The 17622-nt window shown below is 38.2% G+C and overlaps 1 protein-coding gene across 1 annotated transcript in view; it reads right to left on the minus strand.

Moving 5' to 3' along the window:
• vipr1b (vasoactive intestinal peptide receptor 1b) overlaps positions 1-17178 on the minus strand; it is a 37782-nt gene extending 20604 nt beyond the window's left edge. The window contains exons 1-3 of the mRNA XM_026361234.1: positions 16956-17178; positions 8046-8136; positions 5528-5635 (exon numbers count right to left, since the gene is read on the minus strand). Of these exons, the coding sequence (XP_026217019.1) occupies positions 5528-5635; positions 8046-8136; positions 16956-17009 (253 nt within the window). The 5' untranslated portion in view covers positions 17010-17178. The remainder of the gene's footprint in view (positions 1-5527; positions 5636-8045; positions 8137-16955) is intronic.
• Positions 17179-17622: the final 444 nt, after the last annotated feature.

Here is a 17622-nt window from a genome sequence, read left to right on the forward strand (position 1 = left end):
TCCTGACCCTCATCTGAACTGGGTCTATTTCCTTTAATTACAGCATTTTCATGTCTCACACCAAAGCATGCAGCAGCCCACATCTTCCCACCCTATTCAGCACAGCATGATTTGAGCAGTCATACGCCATGATAGGTAGCCACGTACAAAGGCAAGAATCTGCCAGGTATAAAGACGGCCAGGTATAAAGACAAGGTTCTGCCAAGAGAGAGTATGTGCCACCATCCCAGTGCCCCTGCTATGTAGGGTGCTGCCACTGTACACAGTACATCTAAAGAGGTACTAACCCAAGTAGGTGTTCTACAATTTACATTGTGCAGAATTATCATGACAATTTCAGATCTGTCAAAATGTCAGTAATCTCTCACTACCGTACATTTATTTGCCCCCCCCAAAAAATCTTTCTTAACACATCATCTGATAATGTAAAAAAAAAACAAACCTGGGTGCTATTTTTGATTCAGTTATTTTTTGACAGTCAGACGACTACAGTTGTACAGTCCTGCTTTGTGAAAGTGAGATACCTAAACAAGATTAGATCATCTGCAGATGTAGAAAAGGTCAGCTGTGCTTTTTATCTCCTCCAGACTGTACAACTTCAGTGTTCTGCCATCAGCGGGGGAAACATTCAAAGACTGCAGCTGATACAAAGTGCCACTACAAGGCTTTTAACACACTCTAAGAGAAGTGACCACATCACACCTACCCTTTTTTACTCTTCAGTAGCTACCTGTGAATTTTAGGTTTTGAATAGTCTGGCTCCTGCTTATACAGCATGTGTGATTTGCTGACAAACAAAATATCTTAATTTTAACTCAAGCACAGGAAATGCTCACCTAGCAGTGTAATTTGATCAGAATTTATAAATAATAAAATAACAGGGCAAAAAACACTATCTTGTTATCCATTCTTGAGGCAAGATGAATCACACGACAAATTACTTCAATAACAGGAACGGCTGCATTTATTTCAGTGTCTAGTACGATGCTTTAGTGCGCAAGTGGCTCCTAATTATATGAAAATATGCCTCATCCTCATAAAGAACGGGGTCTTATTAAAGCTGCCATTACTTATCATGTTGAGACATGCCAACAATAAACAGAAACATTTTGAAACGTGTCGGATCTGCTCAACAAATTACAGCTGGTGCAAATATCCATACACAGTACACCTAATGTAAATGACAATCATGCTCAGTTTTCTACAAACTCAAATGCTAATTAGCAGGTGAAAATGAGCTCCTCCCCCATGTAATAAAACTTAAAGCTATTGTGTTCATGCAACATTGTCTGTTCTGGTCTGTCGTCATATCACAGTCAAAGGTTTAGTAGATTTTTATATTTTTGCAATCAGCTTTCAAACGAACTTCTGTCGTGCTGCCACCAATATACTGTATGTGCGGTTTAAAGTGCATCATCCATCACTGAAGTGTCACACTTCTCTGTGTCTCTAATTTGATGTATGACTCTCTGAGATGCTAATGCCTGTATTAGTGCATCATCATCAACAGATGGGATTTTTTCACACATTGAAGAAGCATATTTAGAGTTTTGCTAGCAGTTTAGGAGGTGATGGATTAGCTTTTTCACACCCACAACGTGCGAAAAGTTACTAGAGTTCAACCAATGGAGTACGAATTTGAGGTTTTTGGATATAAACAGACAAAAATACATGGAAGGGAGCTGAAGTAAAACTTTACAAATGATGCAACCATGTTGCAGAACAACACTGGAGTTTGTAATCAAATGGACAATGGAGTCAGAAACTAAAACAGTGTGATTGTCACCTTTTATCAATGAAAACCTGCTCAGTCAATTTGGACTAGCGTTATTCAAGTTCTTCACTTCAATTGTTCTGTATCTACAGATTATGTTTCACAGTGAATTTCATTAGAGCTATTGTAACAGTAAAGGCTTCACCTTTCTCTATCCTGTAGGGCTATCAGAAGTTGGATATTAGTGCATCTCTCAATTGAAGCACAAGTGAGCTCTTGTTCACTGGGTCACACAGACAGGAGCACCAGAGGAGTAGGTAAAAAAAGCCAAGAGGTGTTGAAAAGAAGGAATGAATCCATTGGAGCATATTTGAAAATGTTTCTCTGTGAGAAAGGACTAAAAAGGTATCTATAGGAGAGTTGTGCGCCAAGAACCATCCACACAGTGACGTCTCTTTGAAAATGTGATTGACTATTACTACTAAGTCTCACTAAATATAAAAATATCATAATAGTGGTATCAAAAATGACACAGAGCCTATAAATATATAACTTGTGGTGTTTCCTGAAAAGCAAGAGAAGAAAAAAAAAGTGATGAGTCTTGTTTCAGTAGCAGCCTTAAGGTCAAATGTATGTTCAGACTCTGAAATTGGACAATAGATGTGCACAGCCATGTGTCTAATGAGGGGGGACGTGAGAGGTCTGGAGGTCGCTAGAGGAATAACAGGTCTCATAGTGTATATCAAAAAAACAGATATAACACACTGGAATCCACTGGAAAGAGAAAATAAAAAAATATTCCCTCAGCATGGAGCAGTCACACATGAGAAAACAAATTTGTGTATCATCCCAGTTTTTTGTTCAATAATGAATTCATCTGTTTTTTGACTGTTTCATTCAAGGATCCTGGAGCGTCAGGGATTCAGTTTTCATTGAGTAGGCAGTTTCGTGATGCATCTTTTAATTGTTGGTGCGATAGTGCATCCTAAAAAATGTGATTATGAAAAGGTCCAATCTAAATTCTTTCTAATTTAATTCAAGGGAAAGGGGGAAAACACTTTTCTACATTCATTACACATAAAGTGAAACGTTCCATGTCTTTATTTCTTTAAATTTCATTGACTGTGGCTTACAACTCATGAAACTTGAATATCCAGTATCTCAAAAATGGTCTATTGGCAAAGCTGATTCAAGAACTTGTGAGAGCTTCATGAGGAGTGCTGTGAGGTGCCCTTAGAGCGTCAAGCTTCACAGACTTCTGTTGCACTTCTAGTAACAAGCCATCCACGGAGCATGTCACCAGAAGCATCTTACTTTAGCTGAAGAGAAAACATATTTGGCCATTGCTCAGTGGTATAAAGTCCTCTTTTCAGATTAAAGCCAATTCTTCATTTCATTTGGAAATCGGAAAACTTAGGAGGCCCCACATTTTGTATGAGGACGAAACAGTGTAGGTGTGGCTCCAGCAATGGAGGTCTATGGTCTGGTTAATACATATTACATTAGGAGACATCAGAAGACACTGAGGGAAACTGCTGGAGGTGACAAAGTGATGAAATATTATCATTAAGGGTTCCTTTGTGTGGCTTCCTGTTGACCCACTGAATGACCCATTGACACTGAGTATTCACAACTTCATAAGCAGAAATTTCCTGGTTCACCTTGAGTGGAAGTCGTAAAACATGCTTGATTTTGGTAGTACATTCAAGTCACTTTTTGGCCAGTTTGCTTGTTTACTTCCTTCTTGTTTCTTAACACTGAAATGAAAAGTAAAAGAAACAATGGAAGATCGATTATTGTTGTCAGTCACCCGGCGATAGTGTTCTCAGCACTCAGCACTAGTTGAATGCCAGTCACAGCTTATATTCAGCGTCCTTAAAAAAAAAAAATCCACAAACCAGTTGAATGCGGTACAAGGCCAATAATCAGATTTTGCTGAATAAGGCACAACATTGCATTAAGAAACTCACCTCATAAGTCTTTATAATTGCACAGTGATGTCTTTCAAAAATGGTTGGGTCCATGGAAATGTGTTGATTGTAAAAAAAGTCGTTGAAGGGCATCGATAAATGTACTAAATACACAAATGTCTCTACACAGCATCAAAAGTGATGCAGCATTACAAATATCAGACAGTCAGACACTTAAGAAATACGTTTGTTGAGTCAGGACCTGATGTTCTAATAGCACAATATTCAGAGCACCTTTCAAAGTCTAAAAGAATTTAGGTAGCAGAGGAGTTGATGTGTTGAGAGCAATTAACAAGGAAACAGGAATGTACCCATAACAAAAGACTAGAAATACAAGATTACAAGAAGATAAAGGTCGAGTTGTTATATTCTACCAGACAGTCTAAACATTTTCATCTTCCTTTAGGAATAATAAGATAATAAGATAAATTTTCATTTAAATACATAAGAGCTGTTCTACGTAAAAATGCTAAAATTTTACATGTTGTATTCTTTAATGTATGTATACTATTAATAAATATATTGGGTAGGGGAATGATTTAGTATTCATGTGTGCAAGTATCTTTGTGTACATATCATATATAAAATAACACAGACATGCAAGACCACCATAGAAATGTGTAAAAGAAGACTACACATGTAAAATGATGTGTAAAATGACCACAAAGAGGCGGCAAGACAACCAAAACAGAAATTAACCAACAATAAGAGAACAAAATGGCCAAAGGGAGACACGAATGACTACAAACAGACACAGAACAAACTCAAAGAGACAAAACGAACTCAAAACAGACAACTAGAGGGAGATCAAAATGAGCATCGAGGGAAGGCTGGCGGGCCCTTTGCCTATCTGTGCCCAGGCAGCCTCATTCTGATAAACAGTCCACAAACGAAACACAAAGTTTAGTAATGTTTCTCTTTCTTGTTGCATTTTAGCAAATCACCGTGTCTCCCTCCTTCCTCTCTGTGTCTGTGCTTGTTCCAAAGTAAAGGTTAAAGGATGAGCTGGATTCCTGTCTGTTTTCTCAGACCCTCACTGTAATCTGCTACTGGATTTACGTGAGCAATCTTTCATTTGGTTCATGTAATCTCTACATACTGTTTACAGTAACCTGGATAACTTTGATCCTGGACACCTGGAGCCACTGCCAGTGTTTATCTGAAGGATGTCTGACAGTTCACAGGGTCAACAGTGTTGTTCTTAATATTTTTCTACAGTTTTGTCTGTCAGGTGCTGGGACGACCCATTCCTCTCGCTCTTTGAAACATTATGGAACATTATGGACATGCTGAAACTTCTGAAATCTTACAGATCAGTCCTGTAAATACCAAATACTCTAATGATCTTTATGAGGCTCATGAATCAACATCCACTTTCCTCTGAGTTGCTTGCCTTGGGCCTTCTGCAGGGTTTCTAATCATTTTCTCATATCCTCAGGAGGTGATGGTGAAACCATCGGGGTGATGACTTCAAGTGTCAATTTGCATGGACGCAACACATTTCATCTTCAGTATCCACCCAAAGGCTTGACTGTTTGCAAATAGACTTTTAAATATTAAAATAGACGCTGCTTCAAAATATGATTAGAAAACATACAGGGTTTTGTTCTGGCACGTTTGTTCCTCAAATAAATTCTTCTATTGACACAGTAAAACTAAATTGCAGACTTAGTTTTTAGGTATTTGTTTTTTATTCTAGTTAAACATGAATTTCCTTTCATATGTGAATATGTTGTGTATATTCCCAAATGTGACAGCAGATAGAAGAAAATCAATCAATCAAACTTACACAGAGAAAATATTTGTACAGTATCTTGTGTTGTGATAAGAAGATGATTTTTACCTTTGTGCTTGTCACTGAAGTAACTGAAGTAATTGGGGCAGGTTATTATAACCACCTCTCCGACCCTGGCTGACGGCCAACACGCAATGTCCCACATGCCTTGGCAACCTGCCAGGAGAAGACAATATCATTAACGTGTCATCACTCAAACTATGACACACACACACACACACACAAACACACAGAAACCCTAAGGATAAAATTAAATCATCTGCTTAACGTGACACCCATGACAGAAGTGGCGTGCAGTGACGATTAGGTACAGTTCCAGTACAAAGATGGTTTTAGCTTGTAGCTGTATTATTATATATTTTAATATATCGCAGTACTGGTAGACACAGCAGTTTTTATTAACCTTTTCTTTTCTGTGTGTGTGTGTATGTGTTTGAGACTGAATGTACCATCCCACAGCAGTTTTTTTCTACATACCTACTACAAATGAAAATCTTTTGTGAACCCTTTAGTATATTTGAAATTGAAGCCATCACATTTCAGTCTGAAATTGCAGGTCAGCAGCACTTTGCACAGATTTATCAAACTTGAATGAAGCTTCAGAAAAGTGTGAAATAACAAAAAGACCACCATCTATTCAAATAAATAGTTACTGATATTCAGGAACTAATAGAAGCACAGAAATTTCATGTCAGAGTACAAGCAGCTCCTCTGTGACATTTTAAAGCCTGTGCAACAACATTATCTTTTTAAAATAATGTGCTTTTAGTGCTGCATTAGTGCTGCATGCCAGAATGGCCAACCTGTCAAGCCATATTCATCTTTATGTCTGTTCTGTTTCACTGAAGACGAGGAATTTCTGGCCAATCTCTGTTTTAATATGCACCATAAGACAATGATGAGCAGAGGTTATGCACATAAATGCACACACTTAGTTCATTTATTAGAGATGTGACAACTCTGAGAGCAGCGTCAACCACCTTCCTGTTGAGGAAGCAGATAGTGAAGTAGAGAAATGAGGGTTATTGCAGAGATAAGGAGGAACGCTGTCACCACATAAGCAGTTTATGTACATTCACTTGATGCTCCATGCGGTATGTGCAGCTCGTGTGGTGATTCTTTAGCAAAAAGACAGCAAATGTAGATAGCGCTGACAAAGTTGATCAAAGATGAGTGATACAGAGGGTAGGCGAGGAGACCAGGAACTTCAGTGGGGTTTTAAACTTATTTGGTGCCTGTGATGAAATGAACCAGCTCCATATTCACCCTGCATTTACATTATATTTAACTTTCATATGGTTGAACCTATTTACCGTTATGCTAATATCTGACCCCTTTAAGGTCATATCCATAATGCAATTGTTCTCACACTGTTGTCCTTAACAGCCCTGCACATAACTCATTTCATCTGATCAGTGATTTTCTTCATTGTCAGTGAATTATAACGGTGAACTATGCGCTACAGTGCCTTAAAACTCCTTCCATGGAAAAGAGTTTTGTCTCAATTTTTCCACTCCATGAAAAATTGAGACAACTGTGCCCCAAACATTTCAGTTTCCCGTGTCAAATGACACTGATGTCAAAAAAGTTCATATTAATTCATTTGGCCACTGGTATTTTATTCTATATCTTTGATTTGGAGGATAATCATGTATTTTTGCAAGTTTTGAAACTACACTTCCCATGATGGTTTAGGAAGTATAATTTTGGCCTTGGGCTACAACTTGAGCCTTGTTCTGTAGCCAATATTTATTTACATTGCAGCAGTTTATATGTTTTGGCACCATTCACAGTAGGCTAAATTACCTACAGATGTACAGTCACATCCAACCCAAAATCACTGAATTACTTTGATACTGGAGAAAACATTTTTCAGTCAAGTTCTCGAGTTACAAAGAAGACGTCTTTTCCATGATAACATAGAAGTGCGGGTCTCACTGACTCTATAACTACAGGTATCTGGATTGTGAGTTATGACTCATGACGCAAATCCCCTCTGACTGTCTTTGCCAGTCTGTGCCAGGGAGCCTTATTCCCATAAAGACTTGGCGCAATAAGAGAAAACATCTGTACCAAGGTTGTGTAGGGATTACAGTCCACTATCAATAGTGTAAATGTTTATCAGAGAGGTAGATAAAAACTCCAAATTCTTTTCTGGGCAGTGAAGATCATGTTTAACAAATCCTCTCCCGGTTCAGAAGTTTAACTGCATCTTGTGCATGTTACGACATCACAGTGAAGATTTTAAGGAGGTCAAACCTAAAATGTCACTTTTAAGGTTGTTACCGTACCATCTTTCAACTCGAACTACAATATGGAGCCTTTACTGAGAGCCAAAGAATCATTGTGGGAGATGGCTGGAGGGTAACATCTGGGTAATTGGACTATGTCTCTGAAAAAGTGTGGCCTGTATTTCCTTCTGCTATAATAGTGCTTTATCTATAACCTCCCACAGTCTATTACTTTACTTCACTATGCATTTACTCTTGCCGATTCCCATTTCCTCTAAATAGCCTCCTCCAACCCCTAACAGTCAGAAAGATGAAAATATGTTTTCGAGAATAACCTGAAGTGACGTTCCCAGAGGTGCTATTCTCACAGTGCTCTTTCTCCAGCTCGATCTCATTGACCACGTCACACATCTGCACCGATAACACCTGTGGGAGAGACAGAAAGCACATTTAGGTGTCAAAAACTGCTTTTGTCACAGAATTTATATTCAGAGGTGAAGGCAAGTAGCAAAGTTATATACAAGGACATACTACATATACTAAAATTTGTATACCTAGACACATTCCTGCAACTATGGCTTTTCTCACTGTGTTTTCCTGTTTGATGAAGCTCCAGTTAATAGTACAGCAAACACACAGCAATGTTCTGTATGTCTGAAATCCAAACAAAGCTCCTTCTTGCCGGACAAACAGATGCTATCATGCAAATGGATTAGGAAGTGGAGGAGGGAGCTACTGAGCCAGTGATCTTCTGCGATCGTTCATCTGTGTCAACAATGTCTGAAAAATACAGGCTGACAGCCTCTGGCACAGAGCCAGCGGGGTCGGTGAATAGTGTAAGACAAGCAACGTGGAGCCTGAGAAGGTCACTGGAGATGGAGAGGGAGAAGACGTGGGCATGAGCGTATTCATGAAGTCCCAGGGATGAGCTTCACCCTACAATACCCACAGCAGTAAAGGTCACAATCAGAGTAGCGCTGCAGCACAAAGCATTTAAGATTTTAAAACTCAAATTTTCTAATTGATCGTTATAGATGTCTTTCTGTTCTCTGTTCATTTGCCCCAACCAAACAGGAGATATCAAACAAGAAATAAAAAAGCCTCATCAGTCAGACACTTATGGCCTGTTTAGCCTTGGGTTGATCTCCCAGTAGATATGACACTGTTACACCTAAAACGTGACAAGCATCCCAAACAGTGATGAATGAAAAAGGATGCTGCTCAGCACAACAACAATAATTAGTATACAGTATGCATAGCAGTGTGATGACTCAATAAAACGAGGCTATACACGGATACATAACAACTAATGTACCTGGATGCTGCGCTTTGCGATGGCTCATTGTGCACAAACAAGGGCACACAAACACAAAATGTGACATCAGCAAGGCGCAGGTGATGAACTATAGCTCCAAATCACATTGTTACAGTCATCAGAGGTGGAAAATGTGAATAAAGTAAGTGAATAAAGCTTTAGCATCAGTAGTTAGCCCACAAGAAATGAACATCAGTGTTTGCGATAGTTACATCAGTGTTAGTTTGTTAACCTTCGCTGTGGTCAACAACACCACATCACTGAAGTATGAAAGAGATGGACATTTCTAAGCTGAGAATGTAAACGTACATGCACTGATCACCTTAAATAATTAACACTGGCAGCCACTTAACCTGCTGTTAAGCGCCTTTTCACTAACATTTTCTTGTTCAATATTGTTGTTAAATGCCTCAGAATGAATGTTTAATTTAATTAGAGCTCTGGACAGTTACTGATTGAGTAATAGAGCAGGAACAGAGGCAGTAGATGGTGGAGACACAAGCTCTCAGGTAATTTGTTACTGTGGCTTAGTGATAATAACCAACAGAGTGAGGTGATTAATTTGTGTGAAGTTGAGCTTGATTTTTGTTAGTGGCTTACTGCGTCTTTATTATCTATCCTTTTATTAGCTGAAGGAAACAAATTAGTAGAGACAGAGGTAGAGGACGCAGCCCACACACCATACCCAGTGGCTTCGTTTCTGTTTTGGTTTGTTGTTGTTGTTGTTGTTAAAGGTGTATATTACGCTCTCAGTGGAACTGACAGATATGCTCAATGTGTTTCTGTTTATTTGCTAATATTAAATATTAGTATTAATGTTTGTGCAATTGGTATGTTGGAAAGGATGGAAGCACAACACCAGTAAGTTGTGAGATGGTCCCCACTTACTGTAGCAACTGTAACGCATGCCCCTTGTGTTTAGACATGTATTCAGTCATATAATTTTTACAAAATTATTTAGATTACATACATTTTGTGCAGAAAATAGTATTTCTGGTAATGACAGTTTCATGCGCCTAACAGGGTTTGTAGATACCCTCAACACAAAAATGTTTTACTTCACGTGGCTGTTAGAGCTTCAGTGTGCAGAATGATTTTTGTGTGTGTGTGTGTATGTGTGTGTTTAATGTTTTGAGTTTGTTTATTTGCGAAAGAGGGAAAGATTGTCATCTAAGTTTAAGATGTGTGTTAGCGTGGAGCCAACTACAACTACTGTGATGCTGGACCTGTTAAGTGCACTGTGGAAACTTAAAACCTGTACAGCAGTGATACTTTTAAGGTAAAAACATTTGTACATTTATCCTGGATTTTTTTATTGTGTTTTTTTTTTGTGTGTGTGTGTGTGTGTATGTAAACACATATCAGACACAAATTGTTATTCTAAGCAGAGTGTTTTGCTGTTATAGTGTATCTAGATGTGACCTTAAGATCTGTATACAAGTTCTAAATACTTGTAAGATTCAGAACAACACTCCATCTAGGGCAACAACATACTTCATGCTCTGCTAGTATTGTAAAGAACATTCACAGATCTGACCGACACAAAAATGAAGTACATACATCACAAGCAATCTCCATGTAATTTACTGCCATTTCTCTGAACTTATCTCCTCACTCACTCTCTCTCTCCCCCCACGAACGAGGTCGTCCTGACACTATCATAATCCGCCTAACTTTTCTCACAGGAGTCTTTGCCTGCGACCGATTACAGGAGAAAATCCAACATATCCTGAAGTAATAGCAGCAGCAGTGTCTGGGAGGCAGGATTAATCTGCTAACATTATCTGTGCAGAGCAACATGGGCAGAGGAGGAAATCTCCTGTTGGTCAGACCTTTTGGTAACCCTTATTTTTGATTAGTATGAAATTGATTGTCGGGTAGTGTAATGGTGGAGCACTTCAGAAAAACCCCTCAGAGGCAGAGGTAATATCTTATCATCACAATGAACTTAGACCAGAGAACATACAGCAAGCTGATCTCCCTATGAGTTCAGTCTGCAATTGACATCAAGCAGAACTTCTTCCAGTTCCATCTAAGTAGTGGTTTGATTATGTAGAATTGCAAAATCTAATTTGTTTAATAATATAAAACTATTTAAAATATTATAATTACTATTTATTGTAATGTATAAAATGTATGCAAAACTGACACTAATTATAAGTTTAATAACTGTAATCATATAAGTTTATGATGCGTAACCTGACACCAACTTACCCTTACTCTAACCAATTACAACTAATCAGATTAATACACCAGGGGTTAATTAGTGTACTACAGACTATAGAGTGAACATTAAGGAGCATTTAACAACTTAAGAGCCAGATATTTGCTCAGTGCAGGGTGGTCTCTGAACATTTTTAAGCCAAATGGAGACCTTTGGATTAGCTTGTGGTTTATTTCTTCAAGTATACCTAAATATACTTGAAGTTTACTTCCCAAGTATACTTTATTAAGTCAGTATACTAATGCCATTAACTTTACAGCCATTTACAGTTTATAAAAGCATAGTTTGAATTGCTGAACATGATGACCAGGAACAGGTGTACTATTAGGAGTACTTGTAGTATACTTTCATCCCACTTATGAATTGCTGTATGTATGCTGGAACAGGGAAATACATGATCATTTCAATTTTCATATAACTTGACATCTTCTCGTGTCACTGGACCTGCATGACTTAACAACAACCACAGTGCTTCAGCTGCACATAATCATGTCACATAGCCAATAAACAATATTACCGTCCATACTGACACTGTTCAAAAGACAAAGCACAATGTTGGACAACAATTTGTGACAAATTATACATTTAATGTACATTTAATTTTGTCTAGTACATCTCTGATAATATATGTATGTATATATATATATATATATATATATATATATATATATATATATATATATATATATATATATATATATACATATTATATATATTTATATTTATATATACACACACACACGAGAAATAATATAATATAATAATCACTGCAGTGACAGTGATTGCTGCTACAGTATGAATATCAGGTCACAGTAAAAATGAACAGCCTGCACTCTCTCTACAAAAGCCTATACACATAAGAAAAAGATTTCTTGTTATTTTTATTTTTTTAGCTTATTTACCAGTGGGCAGTGAACAGATCGCCGCCAGAATTAGCTATAGAACTATATTTCATTTGTTGACTGTACATAGACACATCACTAGATCTTTAATCAATTGGAAATAAAAAACAACCATAAGACATAATAAAACATTAATTATAAATCACCAACATCAAACACTCCAAATGTCAAACACACTACGGGCTACAAAATAGCAAGTATACTTAGTAATACTAAGTGTTTTTAATTTGTCTTTAACTGTTTCATCACCTGCAGTTTCAATTGTGCTCTGTTACTGTGTAACTCACTCCAACAGAAAAGAAACTGATCTGTGCTCTATGAAAACACTTTAGTGGATTCTAGAGGATTGTTTTGTGTTTTCTGAACTCAATGGCATTAATAATTAATAATCCTGATTCAAAACTCTTAACTCTCTTAAGTTTTAATTAGCAATTAAATCAGTGCAGTACTCCCATTCTATTCAGCTGCTTTACTCCAGTCTCCACTCTGTCATAGCTCACAATTAGTTATGACTACTGTTATTAACCATCGTAAATCTGCGCTGCAAAAGGATCATTAATGTGTTTACTATGCCACTTGTTTCTCATAAATAAACTAAAGTTCTTCCAAGCAATCCGACAGTAACAGTCTGAGAGGTGTCATCTGCTCGACTCGACAGGTAATGTCACTTCAGACACTTTCTTCTGCTATGCATTGGTTACTGTGTTGAAATGGTGTTTTGATGTGGGATGAGTTTGGTGTTGTGATGTTAGGACATTGAATGCTACAAAGTTCTGTTATGTAAGAGTGTTATTCAGCTGAAGCCTTTTTCATTCATGTTCTTTTAAATCCTGGCTCATAATGAACAGAGCTAAACTCAGTCACAGTAATAAGGTTATCTGTACACTGCTGTGACGTAGGTGGATGGTAGCCTACAATTGATGGTTTGACTTTACAGAATTCAAGGCACCTCTGTCCTGCAATCATCATTTAGACCACTCTTACCCACAGTGCTCTTTAAGATGAAGTGCTTCTAGCAGAACATTTTAAAGCATCTTTAAATTAAGGCACAGGCTGGTTGAGTTCTCCAAACTAAAAAAATCCAGTTAAAGTTTTCTATGTAATTTAATATGAAATTGTCCAGTGCCTTTGGGGAAACTTGGATGAGTAGCAACAAACTTGATGTTTACCAAAAACCATAAGTCATGACGTGATACTGGGATGCGAGCACGGTCTTGGGTTGCAGGCTGCTGAGTTCAAGCTAGCTTGATTGAGTGGAGGGAGGTTATTGGTTTATGTATAACCTTGTCTATTGTGAATAGAAACAGAATACACAAACAGGGAGACCAATCATGATACAAAACAATCAGAGTATGTGATTTATGATAGTGGCTGGATTTGGGGTACATTTCCTAATCCAGGAAGACACAAGAGACCAAGTGAGGGTGATTTAAGCTTGAATCCAAGATGCAGCAGACAAATATTAAGTGCCTGCCAGTTAGAGATGCTGAAAACATTCCTACAGTATCTACAATTTAGACGGACCAGCCAATGAGATTGCTGTATTGGGCAATGAATCAACATGTCCATGCGAATGATAAGTGGAGCTCTGTAAAGCCTCAGGGACACATGCATACATGTCTCTATGAGCAAAACATCACATAAATATCTGCAAGCTCTAATAATAATTTGTTAGCACAGAGCTCATCACGAGAGCGACCAGGCGGTTGCTTCAAGCTTTTCGTGACTGTTGTCTTTTCAAAATGGCTGCAAGGCTTGTCTTGTTTGAGTACACGATAACAATTAAATAAATTGATAGTGGGCTAGGGTAGTGGCAGGAAAATGAGAGAAAGAGAAGCTTGTGTCTGTGTGTAGCTACAGCGTCCAGAGTAATGTGTTTATCCAATCCTTCCCTTCACTGGACAGAAACATCTACATTGTGTGTGTGTAAGTCTTATAGTTTTATCTGGGGCTGATTAATCAATAAACACAACGTGTGCTGGACACTGTATTTTAATACATGATTATGCTTTTACAAAGTTTCTTTTAAGGTTTCTATCAATTAATTTCTGAGAGAAGTCAGTATCACCTCATCTCTGTTTTTTTACTGTTAACTGTCCTCCCAAAAAACAAAAGGTCATCTAAAGGTCAGCTGCTTCATTACTAACCATATCTGCTACATGTATATGTGACTTACACCATCTATCATTCCTGTATGTTTTACTGTGAAACAACCTCTGATGGACGTAATAATTATGATGGGGTCAAAGGACGAGTTAGGTGAATTTATACAGGTGGCAAGTTGCAGTAAATGGATGTTTGTGTGTGTGTTTCCTCCTTTAGACTGCTCAGTGTTCAAGACCATTCAATAACCTTAACAGCGTGTTTTGTTGTTTTTGTGCCTTAACAAAACCAAATGCTGACTGTCTGATAAACTTATGCACTAAAGCAATATTAAAGTGAACATGCACTAATGTATGTAAAATACATTAGTACATGTTCACTTTAATATTGCAACCTTAAACCAAAGGTTACCATAATCACAAAACTGGTATGCCATCACCAGCATGCTCAACATATCTACTAGCTTTTTGTATATATAGTAAATAATATAATAATGATTCTCTCAACATTTAATTTGTTCTGCACAATGTAACAGTATTTATCACTCTTTTCCTACAGCTAACAATATATAATTATATTTCAATAAATCATTAGGTATAGTTGTCTACAATATCTACTATTATCAGTTGTATGAGACTTTGTGATCAACATAGAATAGTTGCTCCTCAGTTCAAAACATGATTTCACAGTTCAAGTCATCACACACAGACAAATATGTCCTCCACTCCACTGTTTCAGAAAGTATTCACGTCCCTTCTCTCTGCATATTTTACTGCTTTGAACATCTATTTTAAAATGGAAAAAACAGCAATGTTGCCACCCTCCCGAAGATTTCATGAGAGTTCCTCTCACCATATTCTCTAATGTGAATCCAGTTGAGGTAGATAAAGGTGGAAGGTAGATGATCGCAGACCATTAGAGCAAATGCCATGGATGCTGCATGTGGCGGCATCACAGCAGAAGCATGCAGGGAATGGATACAGACACCAGACAATGCCTCCCCCACAGTATTGCCAGGGGGAATAACAGGTGTGAGGTAGGTGAAAGTCTGTGGTTAGACAGATAAGAACTCTCTATATGATAAGCGAATGTCCTCACTTGTACTGCGTCGAATTTACATATTACAGGGAAATAAATATTTTTCATACGGTACTGCAAATGTAAGAGCGGCATTGTCCAACATTTCAGGAACCTTGACTCCCACAGTGCTAATGGAGGACTTTTTCACAGAGCAGAAATTCACAGACATAAGGACTCAGTTTAGAAACATGGGCTTAAAGTTATTTTGCTGCTGAACAATTGTGCTGTATGAAGCATTTAAAAGAAAAGAAACCACCTAGAGCTACTAGGAAAAACAGTAACTACGATGCAGAAGGTTTGTGAAACCTGCTGTCGGTTTGGTGCACTATTTCTGGAGACGCTCCTATGGATGATATCAGAGAGTAGGAACCAACAACCCCCCTAATGCTGACAATAACAGGGATATTCTGCCACTACATACACTTTCTAACCACTTATAAGATTTTCTCTGCTCCCCTCAACACCACATTTCCTCATTTGATATATATAACATGTCAGCACTTGTTATTGTAAAGCAGCCGCTGGACACTGGTTCCTATAAGAGCCACTAAAATATGTCAACAAATGACGTATATGTTTGATTTCTAAGCCTCGGGGTGGGCTATACATCTGACAGTTGGCAGAGATGAACAGGAAGAATTCCTCGCACAGCCACTTGCTGTATGTTCACCGTGTCTGTAAAGAGCTTATAAGCAAGCCAAAGGGTTTAAATGACAAAAGATCTATCCAAAGATGCAACCTTTATCATAATAACGTGTAACATTTCTTTATCGACACACTTCTTAGTGAGTATAGCTGGATATCTTACAAGCTGTTGAATGATTTTGATTTGTCTTAGATTGCATGTTCATGTAATTTCAAAGATACATCATGAGAGTTTTTGAGGTAAATGAAAACATACAGGAAAACCTACACATCTAGCAAAGCATTAAGCCCAAAGACCCTTTTCCAATTATCTAAACCTACAAAGTAAATTCATCAAGATGACTGATCCATGTATTCGCAATGTACTAATTTACATTTACATTTGTTAATTGAAGTCTGAAAAGCCACATGAGCAGCTTTTCATATCACTCAACACAGGATGTTAGGTTCAGTATTAGGTTCACACTGGTTTTATTCCCAGCTACTGAAAAACCTTCATCTTGACACTGACTCAGCTGCAAACAAAGAGATGAAATGTATGTTTTTTTAAATTGTTTGACAATGACAAAGATTGGACGTGGCTCAAGAACTGAGAGTCTACAAACAAGATAATTTAAGATGTATTTAAAAGAATTAAATAGTAACTGCAAACAGATAGATAGATAGATAGATAGATAGATAGATAGATAGATAGATAGATAGATAGATAGATAGATAGATAGATAGATAGATAGATAGATGCGGGGAAAATCATAAGCTCCTGTCGTTAGTACATGGCCACTCATAGCGCACAGTGGAAGTGTCACTCCTCTCGCATTCTCGGTGTTAAAAGTGGCTTTTATGTCTATGAAACCTTAATTTCGTGCTGGTTGACTGTTGACTGTAGTACACTGACGATTAAATGCAAACAGTAAAGTCGTTTCACCTGTTTACGCCAAAAAAAACAAGCCATATTTTCACAATAAGCGACACTTACTTTTGGCAGATATCCGTAGAACAGCAGCAGTAAGAGCAGCTGCGGAGCATCCATCCTGTCCTCAGCGCGGAGTTTTCTTCTTCAAGTCTCCTTGATATTTGCAAAACTCCGTGTTTCTGCCCAGGTGTGTGTGTGTGTGTGTGTGTGTGTGTGTGTGTGTGTGTGTGTGTGTGTGTGTGTGTGTGTGTGTGTGTGTGTGTTTCAGAAGGTGACGCGCTGCTGCCGCTCCATCGGACTGCGTTTTGCTCTGTGCGCTTCTCCAGCAGCAGAGATGCATCTGTTTCACTGTACCCGCCCCTCGCCCATTCACAACTCCACACCGCCTGTCCCAGGAGGCTGTTCGTTTGCTGGGCTGATGGATATGGACTAATGATGTTTAAAGCGGAGACCACTCATTAATTGTCATGTAACGCTCCTCTTTGGCGCGCGGCAAGCCGCCTGTTACGCAGCCGCACGGATGGGGAAACCCCCAGGTGAGCGTATTCAGGAGGCACAAGATGTGGCTGATATGACGCTGATCTTCCACATAAACAGTCGGTCATAACTTCTGATAACAGCCGTGGTATGTAGAGTTGTAGAGGAGAGAAGAGAAACCACAAGATGAGCCAGATCTCAGTCTGAACATGGGCACTGAGGCAACTTTGTAATTTGCTCACATTGAATATTA

Source organism: Anabas testudineus, chromosome 2 (genome assembly GCF_900324465.2).
Source record: "Anabas testudineus chromosome 2, fAnaTes1.2, whole genome shotgun sequence".
Lineage (NCBI taxonomy): Eukaryota > Metazoa > Chordata > Actinopteri > Anabantiformes > Anabantidae > Anabas > Anabas testudineus.